At 39.2% G+C, this 13,288-nt stretch overlaps 1 protein-coding gene across 1 annotated transcript in view; it reads right to left on the bottom strand.

The window, feature by feature from the left end:
- The window catches only part of LOC5571497 (endoribonuclease Dcr-1), a 56,654-nt gene that overhangs the window by 3,831 nt on the left and 39,535 nt on the right, over window positions 1–13,288 (bottom strand). The window contains exons 5-10 of the mRNA XM_001659697.2: window positions 9,572–10,314; window positions 8,867–9,510; window positions 7,322–8,532; window positions 7,147–7,260; window positions 5,775–6,554; window positions 5,576–5,710 (exon numbers count right to left, since the gene is read on the bottom strand). Coding sequence (XP_001659747.2) covers window positions 5,576–5,710; window positions 5,775–6,554; window positions 7,147–7,260; window positions 7,322–8,532; window positions 8,867–9,510; window positions 9,572–10,314 — 3,627 coding nt within the window. The remainder of the gene's footprint in view (window positions 1–5,575; window positions 5,711–5,774; window positions 6,555–7,146; window positions 7,261–7,321; window positions 8,533–8,866; window positions 9,511–9,571; window positions 10,315–13,288) is intronic.

Raw genomic sequence — 13,288 nt, 5'->3', positions numbered from 1 at the left:
GAATGTTAAGATTTTGGTTGGCCAAATATTAGGTTATTATTCGGCCGAATGTTCGGCCGAATATTCGTTTGGCCGAATAATAATTTTGTAACCATTCGGTATTCGGCCGAAGGCCGAATAGTGCTATTCGGTACATCTCTAGTTGTAATGATCGATAAAAGTGAGTTTTGAGTCTAAAATTACGCCTAAATCTCTGAATAATTCTGTTCCTTAATTGCCCAAACTATTTTGTATTAACAATGGATTCAAAGAGCTTTGGAATACACGAAATTATAGCAATTCCACGATAATTAGGAATATCAGTTTTCTTCCCTGATTTGTAAATAGAATAGAATAGAATGATTTCTTTCAGATTTTAGGAAATTTGCCGGATTTTAGTGACATATTGAACAACCAAAACAAAGGAGATGTTAATTCAACAGCAAGCTTCTTCATAAATACTGGAGGGATTTCATCAGGTCCTGCACTTTTTGTGGCATCCAATCCTTTCAAGATGTCTTGTACACTTATCTGGTGCACACAAATGTCATTTGAGGGAGCAGGGAAGAATGAAAAATAATTTAGGTCCCGATCCTCTTTTGAAAATGTCGTATAGATTTCTTGGAAAAACGTTGAAAAGAGGTGGCAAATTTCTTCCGGGTTGTTAGTGTCTTTATCGTCAAGTTGCATTTTTGATGGGAGGTTTTTTCATTTTAATTTTGTTTTAGTATAGTTAAAGAAATTTCTTGGGCATGACTTGTTACAAAAAAAAAAATAAATGAAAACAATTTCACGAGCAGACAAATCACAGAACATCAAGTTACATTTGTAACGTTCCCAATATTACTTTTATGGAGAACGTCACTATTTGAGCCCTACGGGATGACGAGGTTTCTTGTTAAATTTTTGGGTCCTCAAGTCATTCCCGTAAATTCAAGTATTTTATTAAGCTGTATTGCTTTTAGTCGACAGGGGTACAAATTCTGTCCTCATAGCTGAATTTTGTCTAGGATTCCATCTCCTACTGGGCACCCCTATAATGAATCGACCCCTTTGACATTAACAAGTTGATGTCTGGGGTCGGGAAGCAATAAAATGTACAAATTTATCAAGCCCTAATTTTGCCTTCTTTCGGGCTATTTGAACACGTCACAAACCATGTGCTTTCTTGGAGCATTTAATTTTTTATACCTTTGTAAGGTTCCAGTCAACTTGGCTTAGGGTATTTTTCACATTTTTCAGTGATTTAACGCACACGGACCAACATTCAACAATTAAGATTTATTGTAACAAAAAATTTGTAACAGACTTTATGTCGCTCTCAATTTTTCTATTATACTCTTCAAGTGCAGAATTTATAGCAATGTTCAACTGTTCGCATAAGTCCAGGTATTTCTGCATATTATCATCACTTCCATGTTGTTTATAAATTTTGTGAGCCTTTTGCTTTCGATTCTTTAAATTACTGATATTTCTATTGAACCAGATGGGATTTTTTGAATTACCAAGAAGTTTTTTCCTTTTGAAAGGTACCTCTTCACGAATAATTTCCATTAGTAAACTGTAAATGATATCAACAGCTTTTTCTACATTATTTTCTTCTCTGATCAGTGATTACCAGTCAATTGAATTTATTCTATTTTTTATTTTTTATAATTTGCATTATCGTATTCATAGATATCCTCATATTCGCACACTGTGGGTTTGCAGTTATTGTGAATAAATAATGAGTATTCTAATGCTGTATGAAATGCTTCATTTTTCCACAAGAGTGCAATACTTTCATTTACGTAGAAAACTTTTTGGATGTTTGTCAATAGAAAGTCAAGGTAACAATTTTGCCGATTTTTTACATGATTAATTTGGTTCAAGCCCAAAATTGCAATTTTGTCGAAAATTAATTGTAACGTTTCATTTTCCCCGACCACTGCAAGCATGATGCCCTTATTTTCAAAATCAGGGATGAAGTCAGCATTGCGTTGGTTGAAGTCACCATATATGTGTACTTTCACCTCATCTGCAAACCAGGGATGGGAAAAGTACTGGAGGAAACATTTACCGCCTCTACATTTACATCTTTCTAAACGATCATCAGCGGCTGTTTGGGCACGTCAGGAGTTAATCATCAATGTTAACTTCCTTTTCCCGATCAGCCTAGATAGCCGTGTAGTGTCGGTAGCGGTTGTTTCAATTGGCTAAGAATTAACACTACGGACTGCCTGTTCCGGTGGTAAAAGTCCATCTCACAGGTGACCCCTAATTTATGCCGCTTTAAGCTTACCAGGAGTACCAGGCCCTCTACAGTATTATGCCCTTCCTGTGCTGCCCGGAGAAATGGTGCAGGTGACCTTGTGTTTCAAACCTGAGGCTAAATAAGGGTGGGATTATAAGGATGTTGTAATTTAGTTTTCACCCTTATGGCTTCGCATTATGCGTTTTTTTTTGTTGGGGCAGCAGGGACGAAAGTCCAGGGGCTTAACGGACCCCCCCCCCACAGGACCACTGCGAGTTGGAGAGTTGCCCAGGATGCGGTGAAGTTTGCAGTGGGCTCTGATGAACCTTCATAAAAACCACAAAAATCCGAATGTAACTCTGTCACAGCGACCGGTGCCGCTTAAAGTACCCTAGCCCAAACTAACAGGAGTGCCAACCGGCACATCAGGATTGATGCTAGTAATAAGACAAGTAACGGTATATGTACTGGATAATATGCTTTGGGGCTGACAGCGGCGACATTCTACTCCCTTAGTAGGGTCGGGTGACACTGGCCCGAAACGGCGAGTAGGTTAATGGCGCAGGCTGCCCCGTCCCGTAAAACCGTGGCAGGCCTAAGAGTACGTTCCAAATCCGTCGCCTGGTTGTTCCAACTGGGCGGGAGTAGGCACAGATGCCATTACCTGACCTGCGCCGATCCGGCTCTGAACATAGTACCCCATAAAGGACTATGTCAACCCTAGCATGGCCTCTCTGCTTGCATAGATAACCATGGGATCATAAAGGCGACTATTCCAGCGGACATGAATAGCGGCTCTTAGGGGGACCCATAAGAGATGATCAACCAAAACAAACAACTAGCGGAATGTGAAGGACCTATCAGTAACCGGCTAAGGTTCCCGCCAAGGAAGGAGGCGACCAACTTTATTGAAAACAGTGTGGGTAAAAGCCTAGATACTGTGACGACGGCAGGCATTGGCCGCTCCAGTGCAACACGTGAGGTGACCGATGGCCCGGGACTAATCGAGGCCATGGATCGCAATAGGGAGTACCATCCTAAAATACAGGTAGCTGCAACCCGTGGATACGAGTCGGAAAAAAAGAAAAAAAGGAGAAAACCGAAACAAGAGTTATCAAAACGGAGGAAGCGAAATACGCCGAGGTTCTGAAGGCGATGCTGGTGTAGTGGTGGTGCGAATCAATTGCAAATCTTCGTGCAATCTACCTTCATACTAAACGAAGAATGCAACGCGCACGCACAGAAGCACAAAGAGAAGAACGCGGTGCAGCATTCAGAGAGGCAAAGTTGGCTCTTAAGGTGATTATAAAACGAAGCCAAACTTTGAATTTTCAAGTGCACAAGACGAGAGAATCTGACAACAGTTCACGTTGAAAACCAATCAAATTGCTTGCTTGCTGATGGTGACCAATGGGATAGATTTTCAACGCGGTACGCTGTTTGGTTCTCAAGTCTTGTGCTCTTGAAAATTTGAGGTGTGGCTTCCTTAAAAGAAATCAAGAGTCGAAAGCGGGCATGCTTTGATATAGTCTATACCAGTGGTCACCAAACTGCGGCCCTCGATAAAACTCTCTCTCTCTCTGTGGCACGCGAATGCATTTGCAATACTAATGTGATGTGGCCCGCATGTTGATTTTTGTTGATAACTGTTAACTGTTATGAAATTTTTCTTAAAATTTATTGTGAATTCCAATGATTATAATAAAATAAACAAATTAGACCTTCAAGACCAGTGTTTTGAGAAACTCAAATTTCCATAGCTTACGATCAGAATTGTGAAAAACTCATTTCTCATATCTCAGGCTTGAGATTTTTTTATGCGTGAGTTGTCAATCACGCAATTCAGCAGATACAAATTCATGAATGAGTTGGCTCTCGTATTTCCACAGTTATCTCGCACATGGCAATAATTTCTCATTAGTTTGGTAGAATTATAATAATCCTTTCTGTTGTTTAGCATTCGGGTTTCACGAGTCTTTGACGGGTTTTGTGACTGAATCATTTTTTTACGGTTTGAGTTGATTGAGCGATTTTGCATGAAAATCTCAAGCGTGAGATTTACGAAGCGGATCTCTAATTAGTTTGCTCTCACGGGAGAGCTTATTGATTTAGATTTGAGAGTGAGTCTAACAAAACTCCTTACGATTATCAATTACGCAACACAGCTGTAAAAAAAAACATGGATGAGTTGGCTTATCTGTTTGATTCATTGTCCAAAATCCATTGCTTCAAAAGTTTGAACATCTGCCTAAGCTTCTAAATTCTATTAAATCTAAAAGATTTCTTTTAAATCTTAAGCTTTGGTAAGCTGACGTGCATAATAATTTCTTCAAATTTCTAAAGAGTTTTGGTTACTTGACAACTTGTCTTCTATGAATGTTAAGTCAACTGATCGATAAAACTCTATTTCTTATTAGGCAGCACTTCTTCTATGTTTTACAGACCTTGCTATTATGGTGACTCAGGCTTGTAGGAGAGTCCGGAGACCTAATAAATATTTTCAAGATGTATATGTTTTTGGCTTTATTGATAATGATAAAAGTTTTTCCAAGCTGTAAGAATTTCTCTAATAAAAAATCCAGAAACCAATGCTTTCTTGCACAAATCTTGCAACTGAAGCAGAAACGTGCATCCGGAGCCGGTTTTGTATTGCATATGTGATCAGAGATCTCAACTACCTGTTCAAAGGAAAAAATCAGTTAGGCTGAGGAGCACTGGTCTATACCAGAGTGCCAATTCGAGTACGTTGAGTGACGCCTACAGAGTGGTAAAAGTCCATTTTTCGAAACGTTTTTGAACAGCTGATCACTTATTTTATGAAAGAAATTTTAACAGAACGCGGTGTCGTAACGTGTGAAAGTAACAGCAATATCATCAGTGTTGTCGTTTCGTAAAATGGACTATGGCTAAGGGTGTTGCCATGGACCAATGCATGAGTTCACTAATTTGACGTTTGAGCGGTGCCGAGTTCACTTGTTGCCATGGTCACGTAAATCCCAAGGCACCGCTCAAACGTCAGATGGTGAACTCGTGCATCGGTCAATGGACCAATGCACGAGTTCACGAATTTGACGTTTGAGCGGTGCCAAATTCATTCGTTTCCATGGTCACATAAATAACACGGCACCGCCCGCTCAAACGTCAATGAGTGAACTCGTGCATCGGTTCATAGTAAATGCGCCATGCGACGCGTGCGCGTTTACGAACCCGCAAAGCAGACCATCAACAATAGAAAATCCTTTGATCGCAACGCGTTCGCGCACGCACACGCGTTATTATGTCATCGGCGTTAGACCAAAGGTGTCATAGCGTTTACCGCTACGGCTATCTGGGCCCCTCAATCTTATTTATTGTATAACTTACCTTCCACACAGCGTCCAACGACATATTTGAATCTAAGAAGATAGCTCCCGCTACGGATTCAAAAACGTCGCCTAAGGCCTTCGGCACCTCGACATCTTCCGCCTCATCGCATTCATCCTCGGATATTAGATAGTACTGCAAACAGAATAATTATTTAAATAACCTTTGCAATTCTAACCTAGGGTAGAAACAAAGTTACTTCCTCGCTGATGATGTGTCCATTGTCCTGTTGAATCCGAACAAACCGGTCTATCACATCGTTTAGACCCGGCGAAAGGTGCCTGAAATACTTGTGGAAATCATGCCGTACTGCTAGCGAGGCAAAGATCGTGTTATTGACTAGGGCTGATCGCAAATCCGTCAATGCGCCGGGAGAATGCTGTCTTGGATCTTCGTAGAGATGCCTAGTTATGAGGTAGTCCAGGACTGCATCACCGAGGAACTCTAAACGTTGATAACAATCTGTTAATCGATTCGGGCAGTATGATGCGTGAGTCATGGCTTGGAGCAGATAAGAGCGATCTGTGAATTGATATCCTAACGAGTCTTCGAAGGCACTGTAACCATCCAAGAGATGTTCCAGAGTTTGCTGTGGATTTGGGGCGTACATCAAGAGTGGAGATTTCGGCGGTACCCAGTATCCGTACACAGATTGCATAGCAATGCCATCTTTTTCGTAACGTTGGGAGCTACCTGGTACCTTTGGATTGTTTTCGTCGTAAGGAACTTCATATACTGGCAAAACCCGGATTCCTAACCATGCCATAAGTAGGAGTGCCCCTCGAGGACCGCATTCAATCAAGTAGGCCCCTATTAGCGCTTCAACGCAGTCAGCGACCGACTTGTCCGGGATGCTGTGCTGAGTCACCAGGTTGTACGGGATAAAACAGGCAAAATACTCGGCATTCTTGATAAACTCATCGTTCCTCGTTTCCAATTGCTGTATTTCTTTCATCGTTTCGCCCTCTTCATTGTCAGACTAACATTTGCGTAAAATGAGAATTATAATTATTCTTCGGTAGTATACTGAGTTCTATGAAAGCTTGGTTGAAAATTTTATTTGTTCGCATTTAATTGTTATAAAAAATCCTCCAAGAATCACTTTTAAGCAAACAGGATCCGTAATTATTTCAAGAATTTTCAAAACCAGTTTTTTCGTTCATAATCAAGAAAATTGACTTGATTAGGGTACTCTAGTTCTGCGTAGGTACTCTATTCTGCGAACAAAACATTGTTTTATAGAAAAAAAAAACAATTTTGAACAGAAAAACCGCATTCGAAATTTAGATGCTGAATTCTTGAAAGTTAAGATACCTACAGGATTTCTATCAGGATTTTGTTTTAAAGATTACTCTAGCGATTCTCCGAAGACCTTCAAAAATTCGTTCATAAATTTATTTAAAGTCCGAAGTTCTCCAGGAATTTGTCTCGTAATTCTCCTAATAATTTCACGAGAATTTCGTACAAAATTTCCGTTTGGACATGTTTGCACAAAAATATTTCCATGAGTTAAGATAATTAATGCGAACAAATTCACTTTTAACCATGTAGACTCTAAACATAATACTCACATCATCCAACAGTCCGAGAGCTAGAGCACGCTCCTTAACTAGCCTACAAATTTCTTCGCTGGAAAGCTGCTTGATGTCTGGCAGGTCGGCCAAATTCCAGTGGCAAGCGGGTATCTAATGCAAATCGGTACGGTGAACGGACTAGCAAACTACAATCATACCGGAGTTCACTTACCTTGGCATCGATGAGAGCCTGTTCCAACTCTTTCGGCACGTAATAGCACGGTGGAAGCCAATTGTCGTGGGGCTCGAACTTTGTGGCTATCATACTTTCTCCCAGCACTTTTCGCCGGCCCAATCGGTAGAGGTTCAGGTTAGATACCTGTTTCGATCGCAGATGGCTAAGTTTGCCCTCGTGGACGTTCTCGTACGTGCAATAGAGGTAGGTGGTTATGGCGTATTTCAGGAACGAATCACCAATCGTTTCCAGTCGCTCCAAATTGATCCCATCGTTCGCATTGGACATTGTTAGTGCTTGAAGGATAATACTAGGACTTGGTCCGGGATGATTGTTCAAATTTGGCTGATAGTCGAAACTAAATTCATCAGGGTTGTCGGTCAGATTGTTGAGATTTGCAGTTGATACGGTAAGATCTATTGTTTTTTCTTCACTGTTACTAACAGGAGTGGGAGAGCTTTCGCCTTCGGCGAAGGGGTTTTTGATATTCAGTACAATTGTTTTTTGGCCATTTTTGTCTATAGTTAACAGGTTTTCATCATTAAATCTATCGAATATATCACCAGTTCCTAGTACGGTATATGTTTCCGGAAAGTACGGTTTATTCATTTCGTACAACCCATCGAGATTCACGTATTTAGTTCCATCGGTATTTGATATAATGTACTGATCTATTGTTTCCTTTGAAGCAAATGGAAATAATTCGTAAATATTCGGTTGATTATTGCTTTCCTTTTTAGCACCATTTGATTTTTGTAAACTATTTTCTAAGGTTAGTGGCTCATCGAATTTCACCAACGTCCCACAACTCCTAATGCGTTCCTTGAATTCATTTGTAGAGCGTTCAAATTGTTCTTCATGCAATTTTAAATTTTGCTCCAGATCACTTCCTTTGGTACAATCAAATCCGCTGCTTATGTTCTTGGAGTTTTGGTATAGTTGTTCGTTAATGTTCGTACTATTGATAATGTCACGTTGTTTTTGCCGTTTGAGGATATCATCCGCTGATTCGATCGCTTCCGCAACATTGTCTGATTTGAACTCGATTTTCAGCCCATAGTTTTTATCGGAGTCACCATCACCACTGCCGCTATCGAAGTCATCGTCCGAAACGTACGAGCCATCGGAATCCGTATAATAGCGAAGGTCGGAAGATTGCTCCTTGGTTCCGACATCCCAGGAAGTGGGTGATCCATAACGGATGTTAGCTTTGGAAGAAAATTTTAAATACAGGTTGAGAAACACTGGCATAGAGTAGCGTCGTGTTTGCCACACAATATACGAATGCAAAAGGGGTTCCAAAAGTTGTCAAATATTATTTTCACATGGTAGGTAGCCTAAAGTTTTCTGAGCACAATAATATCAATAATTTTGTGATTCGGTCTTCTGTGGTAGTCCCCTTTTTGAGGGTCTCTAAAATGTGGGCACCTGAAGCCATACCCCAAGGCTTCCCTTCAAATCCGATCTAGGGTCATGCAATATAAACGTATACGAAATACCAACCTTTCAATAACAATAGTGTAAACTTTTCATGTCACTTACTTCTGTTTCTGGAACACAGATCCACGTTAGCCGGAAGTCCCCAATTATCACCATCCAACATCATTTCATCCTCAAAAGTTTCTGCCATTTCGTTGGACCACGTTCCAATTTGGAAACCCTCGGCTTTAAGTTTTTTGTCCGCTTCTTCCAGTAAATCATTGGCAGTCTTTTCATCTTTCTCGATTTCGCCGTTTTCTTTCTTATCTTCCTCAATCGCAGCAGATTTGTCACTTTCTTTTTCAGTGATCTCTTCTTCCAATACTTCAATTCTATTGGTCTCACTGGGTGGCATTTCAACTGCTGATTGGGCATTCAGCTTAGCCTCTCTGGACTTTTTCAATACATCGGCCAGACTCCACCCGAAATTTAAAATTGGCCATTCGAAGCTTTCGTCGGCTATGTCCGTGGTTCCCAAACCGAGATCATGGGCCACCTCTTTGCGTATCTCATCGGCTAACAGCAAGGCATTGATTCTGTAGAGAATACATGGCAAACAGACAGCGGCGCGCCACAACGATGCTGGAAACGGATGAATCGTACACAGCTCAGGTATGAGGATTTGCTTCTGCTCCAGATTTTCCCTTTTGGCCCGTTTGGTTTCCTCAGAGCTTGTAGGAAGAGCCACCCCTTTCCGATTCACATACCTGCGAATAGTAGTACCATATTAGATAAAAGATTGACATTCGATTATACACCCAAACTTACCTTGGCGTGAGGAAATTTAGTCTAGCGCTGGTATGATCCACATCCAGCAGAGGTTGCTTGCAATTTTGTATTTGAATACTGTACTTCTTGTAATAGTATTCTTCGAACGTGCTGTAGTTCAAACCAGGGAATGAACTTTTCGGAGACAAGTGATAACAAATTTCAGCTACGTAGAAATATTGAGGCTGATCTTGGTTTCGATACCACGGCATAACCACTGCATCTTTGAACTGATTGCTATCAAAGGTATAGTTTTTACGATTTTCATCCGGTATGAAAGTGGGCATCTTGTCCACGTTCTTTGCTATCGTGTCAATGAAATTCCAATCAACGGTAACAACACTTTCTCGTGTGATGGTTGGAACGATGAAGAAGCAATTTTCCATTGCATCTGGGTCGTATAACATGAGATACTTTTGGAGCCTCAGCACCTTGGTGAACGTATAGTTGATGAACATATGAATCTTTTCTAGTTGTTCTTGGTTTAGAATAGGCCGCTCGTCGCACAGATTCAAAGCTACCTTCACTTCGCCAGAACGCGTGAAAATCGGGAATGCGCTAACTTTGGGTATCAGTTTCGTAGTCAGAATACCGAAACCTTGGGGAGAATCTTCCGGGGGATATATCTTGCGACCACGCGTGTTCTGCTCTTCTGGTATTGGACACTGCAGTGTCATATTTATGTGATATAGATATACCTTGGAACCAATTGTTGGTCTACATTCAGAGAAAGCCGATGCGATCTGAGGGAAAGAAATGAGTTTAAAATGTACTACATGAATATAACGGCTGTGCACATGGGCGTAGCCTGAGAGGTCTTCCAGGAATCACTTTGAAGAAATCTTACAGCAATTCCTGGGTGTGTTCTAAGCCAATTCGCCAGGGAACCATGAACATCATACGTAAATTCGTTTTAGAGTTCTTTTTAGGAAGTTCCTCATGCAATTTTGCAGATATAGGTATCAATATTTTACTTATTGTACAGTTATTTTAAGGTGAAGATGAATAGAAGCCAAACTTCAAATTTTCAAGAGCACCAATTTGGAGAATCGAACACCCGTTTGAGCTGAAAACTTAATCGATTGGTCATCACCAGCTAGAGACCAATAGGTTAAGTTTTCAGCTCAAACGGTTGTTTGCTTCTCTAGATTTGTGCTCTTGAAAATTTGAGGTTTGGCTCCAATTCATCTTCACCTTAAAAGAGATCCTGCGGAAAATATCTCAAAAACTCTTCATTTAACAATTCAAAAAAAAAAAAAAATTATAGGGAAACTTGACCAAATTCTTTGAAGTGTTTGTTGTAGGATTCCAAAAAGAGTTACAGCGATTTAATGTTGGTAGGGTTTTTTTTTTAAAGAAATCTTAAATAATCCCTTGGAAATTCCGTTGAATTTTCTAGAGATTTGCTTATTTTTTGAGAAATTAGTTGAAAAACTCATGTAGAAGTCTCTGGTATATGTTTTTGGGAATTCTCAACCTTCCCTAGTCCGAACAAAAAGTTACAAATTGTGACTTAGGGTCGTTTTCGACCCGAACATTCAATCAGCTCGTAAAAGTCAATGTTATAAAATCTACATGAAATTCTATTAGCAATCGCAAGCAATCGTAGCAATAACTTTTTTGTAATTTTCCAAAGGACCTTCAATTATCTGGTCAATTATCCCCTAGATTCCCGTTAGAATTACTGCAATATTCTTCAAGAATTTGCCATGAATTTTAATACAAATCTATCAAGCATCTCATCAAGAACGTAGGCGGTTATTCATAAGTGCCTGTGTGAATTTCGTATAGGGGAAAGCGGGGTAGCTTGGTTATCTTAAGGAAAAGTCGGTAGAAGCGCAGAAAATATAATGGAATTTTCGAATCTTTACATGGTTTTTAACAACTTTTAGATCAATACACTAGATCCGCACGATTTACGTCGCCATATAAAGTTCACGTCATTTGTCATTGTTCGTTGTCGTCGTCATGCTATCGATGAGGTGATATAAGCGCTCTAATTTAAGTTGTGAAATTATCTCATAGAATCTGAACATTTAAATATTTTGTTCACTAAACAGAAAAGTTATTAGTATTTAGAAAGAATCTGTACAAAAAAAAAAATGTATAGAACATTGTAACAGCCAAAGATAAACATACTAGAATGATGAAAATTGTAAGAGCCATTCTGGGCAATATGGGAAGTTTTTTTGAACATAACTTATTGCTTTTTATATAACTTTAGAGTACTGACTTATAACATGCCTGTTGCTTCATTTCCTTGCCAGTTTTAGAATTGCATAGTATTTTAGATAAAATTTCAAGAATTTATGCAGTTTTCAAGAGGTGCTCATTCCATCTCATCGCCCCTATTAACCCTATAGGGACTGTCCATTTATTACGTAAGACATTTTTCGGGGGTTTTCAACCCCCCTTCCCCCATGGTAAGATTTTTTGTATGAAAATTAAAAATAAATTGTATAGCACGTAAGAAATCTCAGACCCCCCCTCCCCCCATAAACCCTTACGTAATTAATGGACCGCCCCATATTAGTATTCTGCACTGCTCATACTATATAAGGTGCAGTTCGCATTATTAACATTGGCAATGTTATTTGTGGTTCACGATGTTAAGTAAATTGTGTGCATACAGATGTATTTGGGGCTTTCCATAAACGACGTAGGATTTTTCCGATTTTTCAGAACAATCCGACTCCCTCCCCCCTCCCCTTACGGTCTATTATTCACACAACAATTTTTAAATTTGGACAAACTTTTCAACCCACCATGAATGACTACGTGGTTTCTGGACGACCGTAAATGTCCTGTAAATGGGTTTTCCAGATATTCCGCTTTGTATGTGAAACGTATTTATGCACGAGTTTGAGCAAAATAACGGTAATTTAAGTTCTTTGACATTAATATCTAAATAAACCGCACTCGCTCTCTCCGCGTGTGTAGGAACATGAGATGGATGCATATGGGTTATGAAAGGGGTCCGCGTGGTCTGTAGGGATTTGAATTCTAAACTTGTAACCAACTCAGTTATTGGGTCACCAAGTGGCTCGGTAGCTTAGTTGGTAAAGCGCTCGTCTAGCATACAAGATTCCTGGGTTCAAATCCCAGCCGAGCACGTGGATTTTTTTTCATAATTTCACCCATAATTTGTCCATCTTTACCACGCGTAATGAGTTAATTGATTTACATTAATAAGAGTTTAATATCTAAATTAAGCATGAATAAAATATAAAATTTTAGCTTTCCAGCTAAATAAACTTTTGCTTTTTGAATCTTTAATGAATAACATACAAATAGTAAAATGAGCTATTATAGCAAAATTTGATATTAATTTGTCTCATGAATTATTTAAATAATGTTTTCAAATATCAAAATAATGACACATTTTAATATGATGATATTTATTTGACATATTTTACTATAATGATATAATATCATTTAGTAAAATATGTCAAATAAATATCATCATAGTAATCATAGTCATTGATATTCAATGTCATATATTAATAACATAATAATGGTTAAACTAGATATGATTGCAAAATTTGTTCCTATTTTACCATTATTTTGTTATTCACCTCTACCTGGATGGTACACGGGTAGAAGTGAATAACAAAATAATGGTAAAATAAGAACAAATTTTGCAATCATATCTAGTTTAACCATTATTATGTTATTAATATATGACATAAATATCTCATCAATAGTAAAACATACAAT

Source organism: Aedes aegypti, chromosome 1 (assembly GCF_002204515.2).
Source record: "Aedes aegypti strain LVP_AGWG chromosome 1, AaegL5.0 Primary Assembly, whole genome shotgun sequence".
NCBI classification, from domain to species: domain Eukaryota; kingdom Metazoa; phylum Arthropoda; class Insecta; order Diptera; family Culicidae; genus Aedes; species Aedes aegypti.
The sequence above is the reverse complement of the archived record's forward strand: the minus strand, read 5'-3'. Positions and strand labels throughout refer to the sequence as shown.